Genomic DNA, 21,522 nt, shown 5'->3' on the forward strand with positions numbered 1-21,522 from the left:
TGGGACAACAGAGATAAGTGAAGCTGCACTGCAACAGTAAAATTAACTGTTTAAATAAGAAGACAAGCCTCCCTTCTCCTTTCCTCTCAGCTCTGAGAATGCATTAAGTTGGCTCATTCTACCTTTCCCCACCATTGTCACTTCCTAAGAGATTGGAGAATAGCCCTCTGGTGAAATGAACTAGCCCACGAGTAAAGACCTATAGTCAAAGACAGTTAAATTCCTAAATAATTACTTAGTATGGTTCTATTTCAAAACTTATTGCTAGGATTAAATCCACATATCTGGGTATTTGCTATACTACTGAGAGAGAATTTAACTGTTGTACTAAATTTAAAAAGCAGCCCTGACAAAAATAATCAGGGAAAAACACTGACCTAATGGAATCTACCTTATGTGTCAATGCTATTGTATTTGTCAGATAATCTGAAATCAGCAAGTTGCTACATCCAAATCATAGTAATGATGCTAATAGTTCAAATTATAATCATACTCATTATCCTCACTCTTAAAGGTATAATTCAGTAGTTCCTTTTCTCAAATGTTTTCTAATGCCCCCATCCCCAAGCTCCCAGAGCAACCTAAAATAAATGATATGCAAGTAGGACAAGTATTAATTTGATCATACAAAATTCTATTTCTCTGAAAAAAGATTAAAATGCACTAATCTCTATATAGTAAATAGAAACTAACACACTACTGGGTTATAACAAATATTCAATTGAAGTTTGCTGAACTGGCATGAACCATTATCAGTATTTGGAATGTCTTATTATAATAATGAAAAACTGCTTATTTCCAATTATATTTAACATTTAGAAAAGCAAGGTACAGAAAAGTATATGCCAACTTATGCAAAAAGAATATACTTTTTTAAATTAATGAACAGCAATCATATTCATTAGTGCAGGCCTAGGTATACTTTTTTATTTCTATATTCATCAAATAGCTTGTAACATACTCAAAAAAGCGGGGGGGTGGGGGGGGGGTTACCAACCTTCATCACATTTATAAAGAAGCAGGATGATGAGGCAAGGAGGAGGCTCTTTTTTACCCATATATACTTTTTTGAATTTTAAACTGTGAGAATGTTTTTTTTTTTTTTAAAAAAAAAAATATATACACATTAAGTAAAAAACTTAAATTTATAAAACTTTAAAATTATCCTTTTCAAAGGGTAGTGTGAAGAGAAGTCATAATATCAAAGGTTCTTTCTAGTGAACAAATTATAAAATTGCAGATAAAACTGAGTTTGGATTTCTGGTTTTATTTCTCAGCTATTCCAGTATCAAAAATAAGATGAGGATGAAAGACATAAACATTTCATTTCTAGCAAAATAGAACTTAATTACTATAGAACTTTTGAGATCAATATGTTTACTTCTCCTACTTTACTCCCCAAACTACATACTAAACAAGAGCACAGTATACCTTTGTTATTCCAATGCAAGAATAATATATATTTTAATAAATATTGAACATTCTGCTTACAATCATCTTACCTTCATCTACTGTGGTCATATCTTGTTCTAGTTTCAATTTCTGTTGGTTAATTTTTAGCATAGATTCTTCAATTGTCCCTTGGCTTATTAATTTTATAACTAGTACTTCTCTAAAACAAATACAAGACATGTTCATTGGTTACTGAATTGGATATTATGTAAACTATATCTAAGTTCAATAATAATAATTTGAAAATTATAACAAATATCTCTAAATTTAAACTTCTTTTTAAATTCAAACTATCTGAGATAACACTATCTGAGCATGTAAACTTCTAGGCATACTCTCCTATTGATCCAAAAGAAGATAAAGATATAGGCACTCTAAAACTTTCACATAAAAGTATATTACAAAAGTTATGTATTCAGATAGAAATTATACTTTCAAAAAGAAACATGTTTTGCTTATCAGGTCCCAAGAAATAATTCTGTACAGTAAGGCAGTATAATAAGGAACAAGCCTCTACAATAGACACTGATAAATATTTGGTCTATCAATGAATATACCAATGTCTTTTGTAAATATAGTAAAATACTTGACAAAGACATTGAATGCTGTTTACATATGAAAGTACAGTTGAAGCTGGGTACAGTGGTACGCACATAAGCCTGTAATCCCAGTGACTCAGGGGCTGAGGCAGGAGGATTCCAAGTTCAAAGCCAGCCTCAGCAAATTAGCGAAGCCCTAAGCAACTCAGTGAGACCCTGTCCCTACAAGGGTAGCAATAATATATACAAATTATTATTGGTAGCATGTGCCAAGTGGTTAGACCATTGATAATAACTTCATGAATGGTAAAACTATTTCATGAGAGGGTGCAGTTAAATGAACAGGATATATATATATATATATATATATATATATATATATATATATATGGATATATATATTAGAGCTCATATTCGACACTGCTAATAAAAAGACATCAGTAGCCATGTAACATATTCTACACCAGTTAAAAGAACATTTGATTAAAAATGAATTTCAACTGAAAATACTTACTTAGTCTGGCCAACTCTATGGCACCTATCTTCTGCTTGTTTGTCATTGTAGGGATTACAATCAATATCATGAAGTATAACAACATTTGCTGAAGTCAAATTTATTCCTAATCCACCAGCTTTTGTTGACAATAGAAACACAAAGATATCCATATCGGTATTAAACTCATCAATTAGATGAATCCTATAAGATAAATATATTAGGTTAAGTCTCATTAAAAGGCATATAATATAATTAAAATTGAAAAACCATCATATCACTGGAAAAGAAATCAGAAAGTGTAAATAGACGGTCTTAGCATTATAATTACTTTTCTGGAACTTGTAACAATGAAGCACCTTCCCAATTCAACAAATTCTTTTCTATATTATCACTCTCCCAACTATTATTTTAATTCATCCATTCAGATTTGATTAATTTGTAAAGGTCTATTTTGTCCTTTGAATACTTCTACTCAATATACTTTATATGCAATCTTTAATTCTCTTAGAAGTTTGTCAGCTGCTACTGGTAGACAGCAATACATCTGATGAACCAAGGCCCACAAGATCAAACTATTATCAGTGCATTCCTTTTGGCATAATGTTTACCCTTACTGTAATGCAGGGGAGAAGAAAAAAATCATTCCGGCAGATACAAATAAATCAAGATGTATACTGTAATTTACATACACAAGAAAAAGCATTCATTGTTTTTTTTTTTAAATCTGTAAGTATTAGAACAGCGGGCTAGGGATGTGGCTCAATCCGTAATGTGTTCCCATTGGCATGCGCAGGGCGCTGGGTTCGATCCTCAGCACCACAATAAAATAAAGATGTTGTGTCCACTGAAAATACTGAAAAATTCTCTCTCTCTCCTCTCTCTCTCACTCTCTCTCTATATATATTAAAAAAAAAGAATTAGAACAGCAACAAAAAAAACCTTTAACCTTGAATCATGAGGAGCCTGACTTTAAAAAAAAATGTTGACTAAAGATAAGGTGATTTTAAATTTGAATAATTTTTAAAGGGGGAAATTCTAAAAAATATACAATTCTTGTAGCTGTTTCAAAATATATTTGTATGCAATTAAGACCAAAAAAAAAAAAAAAAGGATATTTGCTTTTAAGGCAATGATTTGTGATAACCAACATAAGACTCAAAGCAACAAAATTCTACCAAATACTCTAGACATTTAAAATTCTAACAAACACATAATAAATGAGCAAAGGCTTGAAAATAAAATAAACTATACCAACCTTTCAGAAATCTGAGTCTTTCCATCTAATCTGAGGTACCTATGCTGATGATGTTTTAACAGAACCTCTAAAATGTCCAGCATCATGGTAAACTGGCTAAATAATACAACTCGATTACCCTGCGAAAACACATGCATGGGTTAGAAACAGGAAAATACAATCACTATACTACTCAAAGCCTTGATATAGGACCAGGCATTTAGCTCAGCGGTAGAGTGCTTCCTTAACATGTGTGAGGCCCTGGGTTTGATCCCCAGCAACACACACACACACACACATTTTTTTTTTTTTAAAAGAACCAAGAAGAAAGCCTTGATATGTCTAAAAATCAAGAGTGTTACCATTACTTTTATATCATGTTGACAACTTCACAAAGATTTCAAAATATGTAATGACCCATTACTACTACTTTTTTTCCTTTTGGTATTGGGAATTGAATCCAGGGCACTTTACCACTGAGCTACATCCCCAGCCCTCTGTATTTTTTACCTTGAGATAAGGACTCACTAAGTTGCTTAAGGCCTCATTAAATTGCTGAAACTGGCCTCAAACGTGATCCTCCTGCCTCAGCCTCTTAAATTATTGGGACTGTAGGTGTGCTATTGTACCTTGTTGACCAATTACTTCTTTAATAAAAATTAAGTAATAATACTTGAGATAAAATTTTATTTTAACTTATATGTAAATAAATTACCTCAACTTCTACATGTCAAGAGCTAAAATTTGACTCTGTATTTTAAGTACAATTATTATTTCTTGTAAAAAATATTATTAAAATTTGAAAATTCTATTTGGATGGTAATCTTACAAATTTAAGCTATTTCACACATAAACTACAGTATTACCTAAATAACTGTTTAACAAGTGGCACCTTCAAAATACTAATTTTGAAACAATCACACAGATGGTTACTTATGAAATAATAATGATTAGGATTATTTCTTTAAAAATACTAATAAAGATACAGTCTAAATCTTATTGTTCTGAGATTGCACAAGAAAGTAATCAGAAAAAGATATGCTCAATAAGAAAATTCAAACACTAGGTTCTAAGAGAAGGTAGAACTGACAAGACTAAAGCTTCAAGAGCATCAAATCATGCCAGAACTGCTTTATGAAGTTAAATTAACTCAGAAAGTACAAAAGGAGTATTATTCTTTTTTAATACCTTCTGCTTCAATTCAGATAAGATGCATCCTAAAACTCGAAATTTTCCAGAATCTAAAATCAAATCCATGTCTAACTGGAAATTATTAATGTGCCGATACTGTTTACAAAGTACATGTAGTTCAAAGTCTGTCATAACTTCCATGTCTTCAAAGATCAGGTCAGGGTTAGCCTCACAATGTGTAGGTTCCTTTTAAAATAAAACACAACAAAACACAATATACTTCAAAATGAAAGAAATTTATAATATGATCAGAATACTTTAATTAAAATTCTTCACATATGGAAAAAATCAATCACAAAACAACTTAATGTAACAGGTTTAATAATAATAAAGCTAATTATTATCTTTTAAGTTACAGATGGAATGTCTAGAAGTTAGTACAAAATAATCCTGGGGAAGGGTTTAGGGAGTACAGATGAAACAAAAGTAGTGTCATTACCAAATGCTAACTAGAAAATGGTTGGAGATTACACAGGCAGAGGGTTTCATTACATGTTTCCTTTTCCTTTTACATGTTTGAAGTTTTCCATAGTAAGTTTAAAATAGCATAAGAAATTAAATTAAATGAGTTGTGTTCAACACTAAGATCTGTAAGGAGAAATAAGAATAAGACCTAAGCGAGAATGATGCAAAAATAAAGAGCAAAACCAAATTGTTAAAACAGAAAAAATTAAAATGAGGAAAGTAAACAGGAAAACTGTTTCACTAACCAAGATGTAAAATCGAAGTAATACTTTGTTTAAAGAAAAGAAAGAAGCAATATGGAAAGCCCTAGGTCAGGAAAAGGAATATTTTTCATGTAAAAGTCCAGGTGTAAGTATTTTAGGTTTCCCCGACAAGATGATTGTGTTGCAACTTTGCCCCTGTACTGAGAAAGCAGTCTTAGAATACACAAATAACTGCACATGACTGTGTTATAATAGAACTTTATTTTAAAAGACGGTCACTACCCCATAAAGCCGTAGTTTGCTGAACCCTGATCTAGAGTATCGTTCTGTGGCTCTTTTCTCTCTCAAATAGTCTTTAATTTTGTCTTAAAAATTATTTTCCAGTTTGGGCATGGTGGCACATGCCTGTAATTCCAGCAACTTGGGAGGCTGAGGCAGAATGATCACAAATTTAAGGCTAACCTCAGCAACTTTGCAAGGCTTTAAGGAAGTCAAGGAGACTGTCTCAGAAAAAATGGGGAGGGGGGCTAGGAATGTAGCTCAGTGGTCAAGCACCACTGGGTTCAATCCCCAGTATCAACAACAACAAAAATGTTTTTCAGGTTTGGTATGTAGCTCACTGGTAGAGTACTTGCCTAGCATGTATGAGGCCCTGTGTTCAATGCCCAGCACTGAAGAGAGGAGGAAGTAAAAGAAAAAAAAAAATTTTAAAAAATGTGGCTAGTTATGGTAGCTCATGCCTGTAATCCCAGCTACTTGATAGGTTAAGGAAGGAGGATCTCTAGTTTGAGCTCAGCTTGTCAACATAGCAAGACCATGTCTCAAAAAAATAAAAATAAAAAAACTAGAGATGTAGTTCAGTTTTCAAAAATAACATGGGTAAAGAATTTGCACGCTCAATGGGTTTTTTAGCCTTAACAACTTCCTAACTATTTAATAGTGAATGCTCAGTATTAAGCATAAAACAAAATTCTTACCTTTAGCATAAGCTGAGACATTTCCTTGAGTTTTTCGGCTGTGTAATATTGGCGATGTAATAAAGGATGATTGGCCATTTTTCTCAATTGCATCATGACATTGCACATTTCTGTGTTTTTCTCTGTGACCCAAAGAGTAGACATTAAAAAAAAAAAAAAAGCTGATAGCTGTTTGTTGAAGTATCTCTATCTTAACAAGTTTTAAAATTATTTCTTCAAATTCCAACTAATTTTAAAAATGACCAAATCCCTTTTATCATATGATTAGACAAAACATAGCCCTAATACAAGATTACTTTTCATATAAAACTCTGAAAGTCAGGTTATACCCATGTTATTGATAGATTTTTTCATTCTGTTGAAAAGACCCAAGTAGAGTTGCTCCTGTTTCTCTGACATTGCACACAACTCAATTTGATCTTTCTTAGGGGGTAGTTGCTTGAGAACCTGAGAAAGAAAAATAAGTTAAAATGATCTTTCTAATAAAGAAGAAAACTGAATTTAAACACCATAACCAAAAACATGAAGATAAAAGAGTTACCTCTTCTTTCACTCTTCTGAGAATAAATGGCTTTATAATCTGTTTTGCATGTGCTATTCTCTCCTTTTCATATATACTCTGCTCATCTGCTGATTTCTAAACAATAAAAACATATTCCTTTAGAAATTATTCATTTTTCACAATATAGTATAGTATTATACAACATGAAAATCTACCTTACTAGAATCTGAGTGATTTTGTTTTACAGATACTCAATTCATTCTAAATTGAAATTGGTATTTGAATTCTGGGTTGTAATCTACTTTTTGAAGCTCCATATGTACTTTTGAGGTTCAATGTTAACTGATTACCTAAATAACTTTCATGAAATAAAAATGTGTGTGTATATGTGTGAATAAGAGAAAAGGTAGGGGGGCACATAGAGGGAGATAGAAAAATGCTTATTTCTTTGTGGAAAATGGTCCCCCAAAGAAGATAGTACAGCGTGGTGCAAATTAGGTAAACTAAAAACAGGTGATTCTGAAGAATATAAAATGAAAAATTTTATTCTACGATGTGAAGGGGTCCTCCATGTAGCTTATGAACTACAGGTAGAAGAGTAGTCCATAAAATCTACCAGTCTAATTAAAAATTATTAATCAGTTGGAAGGAATTCATTAGTAAGTGTTTAAAAGGCAGTTAATTTGAACAAAGAATATCACAGAAAACTCCTACAAAGATATCTGATTTGGTAGAGAATCAAAAATCTATGCAAAGGGTCTGGAGCTATGGCTCAGCAGTAGCACACTTGCCTGGCATGTGTGAAGCACTGGGTTTGAATCTTAGCACTGTATATAAACAAATAAAATAAAGGTCTATCAACAACTAAAAAAAAAAAAAATCTACGCACACATCGCTATATTGGAAAATTTCAGAGTTCTTGGAGACTATACTATACTTTCCCTATATGATAATGAAGATAACAAATTTTTGTTCTAAGAAGGATGCCTTTAGTTTTTAGAAATTGTCATTTTTATATTTATGAACTTTGATTTTGTAACATTTCCCCATATATATATATGCACTTTAAAGATATTCTAGCTTTGATCATTTCTATAGCACCTATAATGAAATGCTACTAATTTGACCAATAAAAAGGACAGAATGATCAAATTTCCCTCACATATCATATATCTGAGCTTTCATCAATTTGAAATTGTCGTTCCTCAGAAAATTAGGATATCGAAAATTTAAAAATTTTAGATATTGATTGTTAATCACCAATATTTTTTTCTGTATTATATTTTGGCTGATTTCTGAAATGATCCAAATATAGGAATAATAAGTACTTAAAATTTATTTCACAGAGCATAGACATTATGAAAACAATGAAAGACGAAATAGAAAAATATCCCAGGTAAAAGACAAAGTAAAAAGTTTTGGAGAAAACATGCATATATGCTTACTGTCTTAGAAGAAAACATTCTTCGTATTTCACTGGTGCTACTACTAAACATGTGTGGCATAACAAAATTCAACAGTGACATGAGTTCTAATAGGTTATTCTGCACAGGTGTGCCTGTGAGCAGTAAACGGTTATTTGCCTGTGAATGGAGATAACATTTAGATTAGTTTTCTACCCTCCACAGACACTCCCTTCTTGCCTGCCTTGTGCAGTATAGGAATGAAAAAAGATAAGAAAATTTATACCATTACTGATAATTTAACATTCTCTGGTGAAAGGCTAATAATTTAGAAACTTGACGTCTACTATTATCAACTCTCATATATAAAAACTGCAATATAAAAACTAATGATCTTATTATAAAGGTAAGTAACTTATGTCCTCAATTTATGAGGTGATGAAAGAAGATAAACTATAATTAATCTTTACAGTTTATCATACAGAACAAGGGCTGGTAAACTGAGGCTTATAAGCTAAGAGCCAAGAACAGTTTTTATACTTTTGAAGAATCATTAAAACAAAGAATGAATATCAGGCCATAGAGCCCTTAAAATATGAAATATTTATTATCTGGCCCTTTACAGAAAAAGTTTGCTGACTTCCGATACAAAATGCTATATATATTAAATTACATAATCTAAAATTTTATCACAGCTAAGACAATTTTACAAAACACTCTCTTACATTAATTGTCATAAGGTGCTGGTAGCGAATAGAACCCATATTCTTCAGCATATGACCCTCATCAAAAATAGCGTAATTAAGTTTTAGCCGCCGAAACAGACTGCGGTCATCAGAACTGCTGATTGCACAATTATACCTATCACCAAAAGAGAAAAAGATTTCAAAGGATATACTTTTTAGAATCTTGGAGCCTAGTGAGATGAAGTTTTTAAACATTATCTTCATATATTTCTAATAGCTAGTCCCATAAGGTCAGTACTAGACATAGTTGGTATTGAAATAAATTTTGATTTATTAGTATCTAATAATAATCCATGTACATATAACCAAATTATGAAAGGTGAAATAATTATAAGGTAAATGTTACAACGTAATTAGACAATTTCTACACACTTGAGAAGAGGCCAATCTGAGTACAATTTACAAGTAATCTGTTACTGTTACACTTTGCTTTACAAATTGTTATATTTTATGAAGGAGAAAAAAGAACATAAGTTAAAACATGTTTGTCCTTAAAACATTAACCAGCAGAATAGGTCCACAAAGTATGTCTATATATGAAGACTATATTATTACAAAAAGATGAAATTTTGGCCAGGCATGGTGGTACACACCTGTTATTCCCAGCTACTTGGGAGAAGGAGACAGGAAAGCAAGTGTGAAGCCTGCCTAGGCAACTTATCAAGCCCCTGTTTCGAATAACAAAAAATATTTGGAATGTTGTTACAGGATAGTGTGTGCTCTTGGGTTCAGTCCTGAGTATAAAGGGGAAGTAGGGGATAATGATGAATTTGTTTGTGTGTGTGTTTTTCTGGAAACTGAATCGAGGAGCTCTATCATGGAGCTACATTCCAAGCCCTTTTTATTTTTTGAGATAGGGTTTTGCTCAACTGTACAAACTGGCCTCAAATATATAATCCTCCTGTCTCAGGTTTACTCAGATGACAGGCATGAGCCACCACATCTGGCTAAATGAATTCTTTTAAAGACAGACTCCTACAGAAGATGGCAGGAGTGAGAAAATAACAACAGCATTAACAGTTAAAATAAACATTAAATACCTATAAAATAAATGTAACATAAAAGCAGTAAGTTCTCCACCAGATACCTACACCAAATAGTTACTACTCTTGATGGTTAACACACTCAAAATTACTTTTAATCCTATTCTATTCTTCACATATAGACATACTTTGTGGACCTACTCTGCTGGTTAATGTTTTAAGCACAAACATGTTTTAACTTATGTTCTTTTTTCTCCTTCATAATTTTTCACTGGGAGAATAATATTTCATTGTATTATAAATAATATTTCATTGTATTATTATAAACTTTTATTTGAAAGTTAAAAATATAAATTATCTAATTTTACTTTAAGTTTAACTGAAAAAATCCTACTATATAAAGACTATGTTTTGAATTAGGTGGATAAAATCTTCTTATACTGTCACTGAGTTGATTGTGCTAACAAAAAAGCTCTCATGTTGGCATTAAACACCAAATTGGGCGGGGGACAGAGGGGGACCTTCATCTTCAACATATATAATTCCATTACTTTTGTTACATAGTTTGTAGCATAAACTTTCCTATATATTATTAATACAAAATATATTTTTTGAAATTTGGGGCCTTCACAAATCTTCACTCCTCAAACTTTCTCAATACTTACGTAGTCACAATTACATTGTAATCCTCATATTTACTATGAATGTTAAATCTAATTTGTTTACGTTCTTCTTGAGAACCTAGAATTTAAAAACAATACACACATTTAGATTGTATTTATTGATTTATTTTAGTTTTAGAGAGATTCCCAAAGTTAAAAGCAAAATGACATACACTTACCATAGTAACAGAGCACGTTTAAAGTAGGGCACCATAAATTAACTTCCCTTAACCAGTTATCTATAAAATAAAAGAGATTACTTTGCATCTGCTAAAATAGGGAATGTTCATGAAGTCAAATAACTAGTGACAAGTTATTCCTTAATAAAATATAAATAAGCACAATGATATTGCTTTTATAATAGAACCTTAAATATTACTGCTTTATGATTAAAATCTTGAGGTTTTGAAGAGACATCAAAATTAAGGGTAAAAGGCAGAAGGCTAACTATTTTATTTACAAGTGATTACTAACTTCCCATTTAAAGAAAAGGCTTTTATTTTATATTCACATGCACAAATACTCTCTTACCCTAATTTCTACATCAATTGTGAAAGAATGGAATGGTAGTTTGAGAAGGTATTAATTACATACTTTGTGATTCAATAAATATCTCTAGTTGTAAAAGTACTGTTTTCTTTTCAAAAATAAATTGATTTGAAATCTGAATAATTGACTTATATTTGAGTTAGTTTATTGAAAAAGATTACCAATATAAATGTACATACGTACGTCATAATACAAAAGAACACACCCACACGCACACACACTTTTACCTATATAAAACATTATGAAGTTTATAAAAATAGTTGTCTCCAGTATTACAAACCTATAGTTGAGGCTGGAACAACAATCAAATGAGGACCTTTATTACCCTCCTGATAGAGGTATGCAAGGAATGCAATGGCTTGAATCGTTTTTCCTAGGCCCTAAAATTAAAAGTTTAAAATGTAAAATTTAAAAATAAACAAAAATGTGGAAGTACAAAATGAAAAAATATTTTATGCTCTATTTTTAATTTCACACAATTCAACTCAGAATATCTACTATGTTCTTAGCTGCAAATGACAGATGGAACTGATTTTAATCTAGAAATGATACTAAAACTTACTTTAATGAACAAGATAGATAGACCTTAATTGTTAGTTCATACAAGAAATAAATTAATATGGGAGAATTTTTGCGTTGCCTACAAAGAACACAATTTTAGCTATTGCTTAAAAATGCCAAATAACTAACCAGAGTTAACCTGGTTTATTACCTTGAAATTCCACTCTGAAAAATGGATAAACAGGGGTTATCTAGGGCTGGGGCTCAGTGGTAGAGAGCTTGCCTGGCATGTGTGGGGCACTGAGTTCAATTCTCAGCACCACAATGAATAAATAAATAATAATTTAAAAAAGGTCTATCATCAACATCAGCAAAAAAAGAATAGATAAAGCGGTAAAAAGGCTGAGTAAAACAGCTTCTGTCATCAAACTATATCCTTTCATGGAATTTCATCTAAAAGGAATCATACAATAAAAAAATTTTTCATTTACTTAGTTTTACTTAGCATGATGCTTTAGAGATTCATCTACGAATTATTTCTTTTTACTGCTGAGTAAAATTCCATGCATGGATATATCACAAGTTGTTTACCATTTACCCATAAAAAAGGTTAATATTTTCCCAGCTTTGATTATTAAAAATAAAGCTGTATTTGTATTAAAAATGGTTAAACAAATGCAGCATATTTATACCATGGACTATCATACCACATGGCAATAAGAAGGATGTATAAACTACTGGTACATATAAGAACAAAGATTAAATCTCAGTAACATTCTATTGCACCAAAAGAACCAGAAACAAATAGTATATACTGACTATGCTATGTAACCAGAAAAAATTAACCCATGGTGGTAGAAGTGGCAGTGCTAATGGTTAGAGGGAAAAAAAAAAACTTAAAGAACTTTGTGGGATGATGGAAATCTTTGTTCTAGGTGATGGTCAAAATGGTGTATGTTTGGAAAGAAGTCATTAAACAATACATTAATTCATCTTTTGACAAGCAAATTAGATACCAATAAAATACTCATTAATAAAAAGGCTAATGAGATTTTACACCTCAGGGGAGCTAAACATACTGTTTATGGATTGAATTATGTGCCAGAAAATACACATGTTGAAACTCTATGGCCAATGTAACTATTTAGAAAAGGGCCATTATTGAGGGAAAATTTGAAAGAGGTGTTAAGGGTGGTGTCCTATACCAATATGAATGATATCCTTTTAAGATGGGAGATAACAAGGATAGGCACACAGACAGAAAATGACACTTCGAGGTCACAGCAAAAACATGGTTCTCTACACACCAAGAAGAGAGGCCTCATGAGAAACCAAACACAATAAGACATTAATGTTGGATCTCCAACCTCCAAAAATAAATTGGGAAATAAATTTCTGTTGTTGAAGTACTCTATCTATGTTTATTCTTATATGGCAACCCTAGATAACTAAGCCAATTTAAAAATATTGTGCTTTACATGCAATAAAAATAATTCCATGTAATGTATACTTTATTTGATACCAAGTATAATCGTAGGATATAGAAATACCTTAATTTTTTTTTTTTTTGGTTGTACATGGACACAGTATCTTCGTTTTACTTATTTTTATGGAGCTGAGGATCAAAACCAGTGCCTCACATGTGCAAGGAAGGCACTCTGCCACTGAGCGACAACCCCAGTCCACAGAAATACTTTTGGTAAGTGACTGAATCAGACAGCCCATAAAAGACAAGTTTTAGATCCAATACCAAGGTTACATTCCAAGATTCCCCAAGTTCAGTTATATGACTATAATGTTCTTTATTCTATATCTAATTTCTGTAAGTATTTTGAAATCCTATATACATTATTCATTTCTTCTTCCTCTTTTTAAAGACAGATTTATTTAGGAAAACCAATATACTTTTAAGAGAGAATGTAGGCTATCTCAAGAAAAGAGAGTTTTGGGGGTAAAGCTAAGAAATACACATTCAAGGAAGAATGTGGGCCAATTTCAGAGGGAGAAACAGTCTTTTACTCACTTTTCTATTAGATAAATAGCATCTTCAATGGGGAAAACGGGAGGGAGGGGAAAGGAGGGGGAATAGGGGTAGGAGAGATGGCTGAATTCTATGTTCATCATCACCCTAAGTACATGTAAGAAGACAAAAAGGATGTGACTCTACTTTGTGTACAACCAGAAATATGAAAATTGTGCTCTATGTGTATTATGAATTGTAATACATTCTGTTGTCATATATAACAAATCAAAATTTTTTTAAAAAAAGCATCTTTGTTCAAATGAGTATGAACTAAATACAGAAATATGTCTTACAATATTAAATGTTATCTCCTTAGAAGGTAACTAGAGAATTAGTATTATCTTTGTTTAAATATTTATTTTGGAAACTCAAAATAAAGTTTTGAGTTTCCAAAAACTCCAGTAAATATTTATCCACAGAACATGTCTTAAGTTTTTGTGTTGGAGATTGAACACAGGGCCCTGTACACGGCGTGACTCGTTTTATTTAAATACTTTTTATAACTATACCTGGAGGAAGAAAGGAAATGTTAAAGTCAAGTTTTTAGCTGGTCATAATGGTGCCTGCCTGCAATGCCAGCTACTTGAGAGACTGAGGCTGGAAGATCACAAGTTTGAGGTCAGTCTGGGCAAATTACTGAGACGCTAACACAAATAAATAAATAATTCTAAATAAATAAATAAACAGATAGGTAGGTAGATAAATAAACAATTTTAAAAAGGGACTGTGGATGTAGCTCAGTTATAGACTGCTTACCTAGCACGTGAGAAGCCCTGGGTTCAATCCTCAGTACTGTGGCCCTCAAAATGAAAAAGGCCAAGTTTCTATATGACCATACCTGAAGTAATGGCTATAAGAAACTTGCTTAGTTTTAAAGCAAATATAATTTGGGAAAAATGCACACCCTGAAACATCTGATAAAAGTAAAATGGCTGAAATCATATTGCTAATATGTGATGTAGATTTATTTACTGATAAGGACAGTTATATTAAAATTTAAAAGCAGCTATATAAAAAGTACACAGATAGTAAAATCTCAGTATCTTATATAAATATATATATTATACACTTATCTGTTATGTATATACATACAAACACATACAAAAGAAAAAATCTAGAAAGACATCAAACTATTATGTTTTTAAATGGTAGGATTACAGGTGACTTTGATTTTCTTCCTTATGTTTTCATGTAATGTCCAATTTCTAACACAGATATTAATTATTTTGATAATAAGAAACATAATAAATCTGTTTTCATTTTGGGGAGGAGTCAGAAGGATAAAACTAACACAGGGAATAGTAAACAGTAAAAAACAGTAGGAATAAGAAAAAGAGTAAGATACTAAAGTGATAACAGTTACAACTACAGTGGCAAGGAAAAAATGCCATGTTTTAAATGAAAGCAAGGATGCCTTTTTAATGATGTTTGGAATACAAAATACAAGTAACAGAGTACACACTTACCATTTCATCTGCCAAAATGCCATTAAGTCCATGTTTATGTACCAATGCCAGCCAATTCAAACCAACTTTCTGATAGGGCTTGAGTGACAAACTGGTAAAGAAAGAATAACCAAATATTACAGATTTATTCTTTTATTAGCTTTCTATACTATTTTCTGACATGAGGTTTAGGTTTACAATGAACACAAAAATTCAAATGCCTTAGACAGAGCCTTACCTTTTAACTTAACTGTTATAAGCTATGTATACCTATTTAAGAAAACAAATCTAATAATCTTTTACTCTTCTCAAATTTATTCTATTTGTCGATTTATTTCTTCTGGCAATTAAATTACATAATAGTCCCATATTTGGTCATAATGTAATGCTACCAAATTAATTAATTCCAAAAGTGATTAGAATATTAACTATGATAACATTATTAACTTAATATTCATCCTAGAAAACAAAATTGTACTTATTTGATTTTAACACATTAAGGAACTTAAAAGAGTGTTAGGACAAAACCCACAAATCAAACACACTGTTTTGCCAGACTGGTTTAATAAATACTTTCTGAATGTGTATCAGTCACCCCTAGTACAAGTGGTACATGTAAATTCTGAAGTGTGTGCGCATATGGGTAATATCTAAGTGTGTACTATGTACAAATGAAAATTTGCTACACATCAATGAACACTAGTGAATAGAAACTAACTTGCAGATGTCAAAATCAAAACTTGGAAGCACATAAACAGACTAATTCCTGGGAATGATCAATTTATTTTGGAGAGTCAAAATGAAAAATTTTTTCTAAATGTTTAAGTGGCTAAAAATTAAGAGTAGTTATTTACTGAATATTTATTACATATAGACACATATTTAGCATTTTTCAGAAAACACAAATACTTTAAAGATCCTATAAAGTAGTTATTACCATAATTTAGTAATCTGCCTGAAGTTGTAAGGATATGAAGTGTTAAGGTTCAGACATTAATTCAGGAAGTCTATTTCACTTACTAGGATAGCATATACCCAAAATAAGCAAATATTGGACAAGGTCATGGCATAATAAACAATTTAGGGTTCAAACTCTGAAATCAAAATATCTTTTAAGAGAAAGTTGGGATGAAAGATGTCCATTTTAAATTAGAATCTGTGTTTTACTTGTGAGAGATACAATGTATAAAACATTTCATACCTAAAAAATAAAAGTACCTATAGAAAAGAAATCACCAGTATTTCTAAGGTATTCACAGTTCTTTGTTGCATTTTTAAAAACTCATCTTTTCCCTTCTTAGCCAATAAAACTTCTGTACTACTATAAAAGCAATAATCTTACAGATGCAAATTTTGCTTGGATCAGAGAAGTTACTTGCCCAATATCATATTGCTAACCAAATCCATGTGTGCAGTGTAGGCTAGTATTCAACCCAGGTCTAGTCCAAACCTCATCTCTCAACCACTATATCCTAAAAATGAAAAAGTTCTCTCTGCCCTGACCAACTTATCATCAATACTGATTTCTCCATTGTTTTTCTGAATGCTTTCCAGTAATTTATTCATCTTATACACATAAAATTAACATTTCATGAAAACGAAACATGATAAGGTAGGCCAATTATATCATTTATAAATGCACTGAAGAACCAACATGCATTCCAACATACAGCCTATCACATATAGCCAAGAAATATTCTCAATAAACAAAAATTACTTCCTCACCAACACATGTTGACAGTCAACTGATACTCATTCCACATCAAATTCTAAAAAGAGGAAAAAGCATCTACTACATAGAATTAGGACATTTAACAGCTTTGTCACACTAAAGTATTTACACATAATATACATAAGTATTACACACACACACACACACACACACACACACACTTCTCTGCTAGATCTAAGTTACAAGTAACTGTATTTCTTAGTAACACAACAAATTCTTCTGAATGTAAAGGATCAATGAAAATTCAATTTTAACAAAGACATTGTTGGAATGCACATTGGAGTGTGGCTATAATCTCAAGTACTTTGAGGCTGGCCTCAGCAACTTAGTGAGAATGTCTCAAAATTTTAAAATAAATAAATAAAAAGGGCTGGGTATGTACCTTGGTAGTTGACTGCCTGTAAACTTGAGTACTACAAGAAAAGAAAAACAACAAACACCCACACCCACACCCACACCCACACCCACAGCCACGATATTTTGAACTCCATTTATTACGAGCAATTTTTAAAACAGGATAGTTATATTCTTTCCCTACAGTTTCTACTATTTAGATGCTATATAATCATACCTCCCTCCCATTTTTCTTTAACACTGGAGTTTTCTAAGGAATTTTATGACTGCTTATGAACCATGAGCACCAATTTACAGATAAGAATGTAGAGATTTGCTCACATCTTCTGAATTATTTAGGGCTCTTTTCTGAAGAGAGTGCAGCAAATACCTCTAAACCGAAAGATTTCGTACCTTCCATTAAGGAAAAAAAATGATTTTAAGATTTTCTGAGATCATGAAAGAAAACAAGGCAACAAATTATTTTAAAGTTACTTGTTCTGTTAGAGGAAAAATATATATATATCCTTCCAGAGTTAATAATTTCTTCAGAATGTGAAAATTAAACTGGGTTTATATCTCCTGCCAGAGAAAACTGATTTCTAAATTATTAATGTGAGAAAGGCCTGCAATAGTAAGATTGGAAATACACATATTGTGCTAAATTTCAGTTTAAAATAAAGTAACATAAAGGCAGAGAGACTTGTTTGAAGTGGTATATATAAATAAATTAGGGATACTAAATGAACAGAAGTTTAGATTTTATGTATTACACAGCTGACATACATTAATTCTACCACATTAGTTTGTTCTAGTAGCTGTATGCAAACTAAATAATTACATCCTAGTACTTTGAGTTAGTCAAACTATCATCTTCAGTATTGGTGTGCATTCATATCAATGTCAAATGGTCTTAAGTAAAAAATAAAAAGGGCTGGGGATATAGCTCAGTGGTAAAGTACCCTGGGTTCAATCCCCAGTAATTAAACAAACAAACAAACAAAAACTCATGAATTTCATAATTGCTAAAGCCTGAGAGATGGCTATATCTCTGATAGGAAAAAAACAGGAGAAATTCTGAGTATTTTTCTCCTTTTCCCTCTTATATTTTAACTTCAGGCAATGTTAATTTTGAGGTTTAAATATAAAACTTACGAATATAGAAAGGTTTTGAGGTATATATCAGAAATATTTTTCTCTACAACGACTATTTTTAATAAGAATGTACTTCCAAAAGGCAAATAAATAAAAAGATAACCTTAATACTGCTTCAAAGTATAGTTTGCTACAAAAAATTTGATCTACTAAGAGAAAGATCCAAGTAGGTTGGGGGTATAATTCAGTGGTAGAGCTCTTGTGTAGCATGTACAAGGCTCTGTTCAATCCTGATAACTAAACATAGATAGATAGATAGATAGATAGATAGATAGATAGATAGATAACAAAGAAAATAAAGAGACCAACATGAGTATGGTAGGTTCCATTCATCAGGACAGTTTTATGTTTTCCTCTGTGCTAATTCAACCTTTCCCAAGGCAAAGAAACAACTGCAAATGTTACTAGACTATGGAGCCACAATGCCTGGCTAGTACACCAAGTAAAGACTGCTTGTGCAACTCTTACTTGGCTGGAGAACAAAAACCAAGACAATAAGTTCTACCCACTAAAAGTTTCCTTAAATGAACCCTAACAAGACTGATTATAAAGGTTTTTAGAAGTAGTTCTTTGGATTAAATCCAATGACCACTTACCAAAAAAACAAAACAATACTGTTTTCCTCATATTAAAAAAAAACAACAACAAAAAAACACCCTCAGTCTAATGGAAAGGATAGTGTTACCTGATCATACTATTTACAAGTAACAAGACTTTGTGAGTGTGGGTTTAGAGAGAAATTTTTAGGTGATGCAATAAAGCACTTGATTTTTTAAAATCCAAATTATGATAAAGTAGACTCAACTGGGTAAGTCTTGTAGAGTGAAGAACTCCCCATATCCAATGCTGGAGAACAAGAAGCAGCAGCTCCAACTACACTTTTAGGAGATGAATTTGCTGATATAGTTCTTTCTATGCAACAGAAAAGAGCTTCTTTTGTGGTAACTGCATCACGTTTCCCTACACCATCCCATAGCACCCTAGAAGGGCACAGAAAAGATTGTTGCTTATTTTAAAGGCCAGTAATCATATCGTGCTTTTTTCTTTTTCATATCTCAATTTTAAATTATTAACAAATGATCAGCAAATATGCTTTGATCATTAACTTAGAAAAAAATATCAGAATTAAAATCAACAACTAAGGTTATCATTTAATAAGACCCTAATGCTAATCTTACTAAAATATCTATCAGAAATATTCCAAGCAGATGTAACTCATTTTTTAAGTTGCACACCATTATACAGTATGGATAAGCCATAATTCATTTCAGTTGTTCCCTGATTTTAGGAACTCTGACTGTTTTCATGGTTTTGCCACTATAAATAACATCAGAGCAAACAATTTCATGTATTTTTTAAAAAGAAGTATTCTGAACTGTTCTCGGTCTCCAACTATTTAAATAAGCCTTTAAAGGAAGTTCAAAACATTTTCCCAACCCCAAGCCCCCAATATCATGCAAAAACATAGGCGTTCATAATTATAAAAAGTAATTTTAGTATGTATTAACAACAGGACAATTTTTCGTGTTTATTTTTTGCAAGAATTCTGATAAGGTATTTTACAGAAAGTAGCAGTTTGGGGAATATTACATTTATATGATATACTTAATCCTTCTCCTATCTGATGTATTTTTACTGCCAAAGATTTTAAAATCTGGGCTTTCTAAAATATTTCAAACATTTTACCACAAATATGGGACATTTTAATTATTTCATTTAATTTATAATTAAAAATAAATTGAACTAATACAAATCTTTAAACTGACATTATTAAGCAATTGACATTTTCCCAAGCACCAAATATATGTATAAGGGAGCTAAAATGCCTTTTCAGTTTCTGATTAGATAGAAGAAATTATCTGTCATCAGTCAAGGAAGACATAAGTTACATAATACCAAATAATTTCCACCCATTAGTTTATAATGATATGATGGAATAAAATACCCTGCTTGGGGGGGGGGGTCAATAAAAAACCATTCATATACTACTTATGTGCCATTATAGGAAAGACTGAGGGTTCTCTAACACTAGTTGCTATATCACATTTAATTCCCCTAGGCAGAATGCAGAAATAAGTTCAGATATTTTATACAACTGAGATAAAATAGTGACTATGTTCAACAAATGTTACCTTTGGTTTAGAATGGAAGGTTGTTCTATATTCCATCCACCTCCATTTCCAGTAAGCATGGTAACTTGTTTGGTTAATTTGTTTGAAATATCTTCACACTTGTTCATAAGTCTTATAACTACATCCCTTTCTTGAATTAGTGTTTTACAGTTCCATATTAAATCTTCTGATAAGCCATTCGTTTTGGACATCTTTGTGAACTATGGCATGGAAAGAAAAACATTTTAATAGTCTAGATCTAGTAAACAAAAAGCCAAATTCTTAGAGGGGAAAAAAGTTGGTTAAACTTTATTAATCAAGTTTAAAGAACTGCTAAGAAAACTTGATTCTTCACGTGCACAGTTGCATTCATGTTTCACTTTGTCATCTTATGTCACTTGAAACTATGTTGAAATAAAATATATTTCTTTCTCTCTCAAAATGCATAATCTCAAATTTCTAAATTTGACTTTGGCAGCTATTCTTTTATAGAAGAAACATTAGTAAGTAGTTTGCTAGTATCTCCTATCAAGTCTTCAAAATCTTAGATTCATCCTTCTGTATTAACAACACATACTGTATACCTGATCTAGTCTTCATTTCTGTCACTTCTTATGACCTGTTAATCTTACAAAAGCATATTTTTACCATATCCATCATCAAAGTACAACCCACCCATAGTATTCAAAACTCCATTTATTTCTCACTTGATATTTTGTTCTCAAACTGAGACTATTACTTGAAAAGATATTACATGAATCAAAAGTTAATTATTAGAGATGGAGACACAGCTCAGGGATAGAGTGCTTGCCTAATGTTT

The 21,522-nt window shown here is 31.5% G+C and overlaps 2 protein-coding genes across 3 annotated transcripts in view; both read right to left on the reverse strand.

Moving 5' to 3' along the window:
* Window positions 1-21,522, reverse strand: part of Pdlim5 (PDZ and LIM domain 5) — a 595,024-nt gene that overhangs the window by 349,865 nt on the left and 223,637 nt on the right. The window lies entirely within an intron of this gene.
* Window positions 1-21,522, reverse strand: part of Smarcad1 (SNF2 related chromatin remodeling ATPase with DExD box 1) — a 75,118-nt gene that overhangs the window by 4,580 nt on the left and 49,016 nt on the right. For both annotated transcript variants that reach the window (XM_076864414.1, XM_076864413.1), the window contains exons 10-23: window positions 20,724-20,923; window positions 15,393-15,483; window positions 11,683-11,782; window positions 11,033-11,092; window positions 10,857-10,932; window positions 9,188-9,323; window positions 8,505-8,642; window positions 7,099-7,194; window positions 6,887-7,004; window positions 6,558-6,679; window positions 4,910-5,098; window positions 3,743-3,861; window positions 2,506-2,688; window positions 1,503-1,612 (exon numbers count right to left, since the gene is read on the reverse strand). In XM_076864414.1, coding sequence (XP_076720529.1) covers window positions 1,503-1,612; window positions 2,506-2,688; window positions 3,743-3,861; window positions 4,910-5,098; window positions 6,558-6,679; window positions 6,887-7,004; window positions 7,099-7,194; window positions 8,505-8,642; window positions 9,188-9,323; window positions 10,857-10,932; window positions 11,033-11,092; window positions 11,683-11,782; window positions 15,393-15,483; window positions 20,724-20,923 — 1,738 coding nt within the window. The remainder of the gene's footprint in view (window positions 1-1,502; window positions 1,613-2,505; window positions 2,689-3,742; window positions 3,862-4,909; window positions 5,099-6,557; window positions 6,680-6,886; window positions 7,005-7,098; window positions 7,195-8,504; window positions 8,643-9,187; window positions 9,324-10,856; window positions 10,933-11,032; window positions 11,093-11,682; window positions 11,783-15,392; window positions 15,484-20,723; window positions 20,924-21,522) is intronic.

Source organism: Callospermophilus lateralis, chromosome 8, assembly GCF_048772815.1.
Source record: "Callospermophilus lateralis isolate mCalLat2 chromosome 8, mCalLat2.hap1, whole genome shotgun sequence".
NCBI lineage: Eukaryota > Metazoa > Chordata > Mammalia > Rodentia > Sciuridae > Callospermophilus > Callospermophilus lateralis.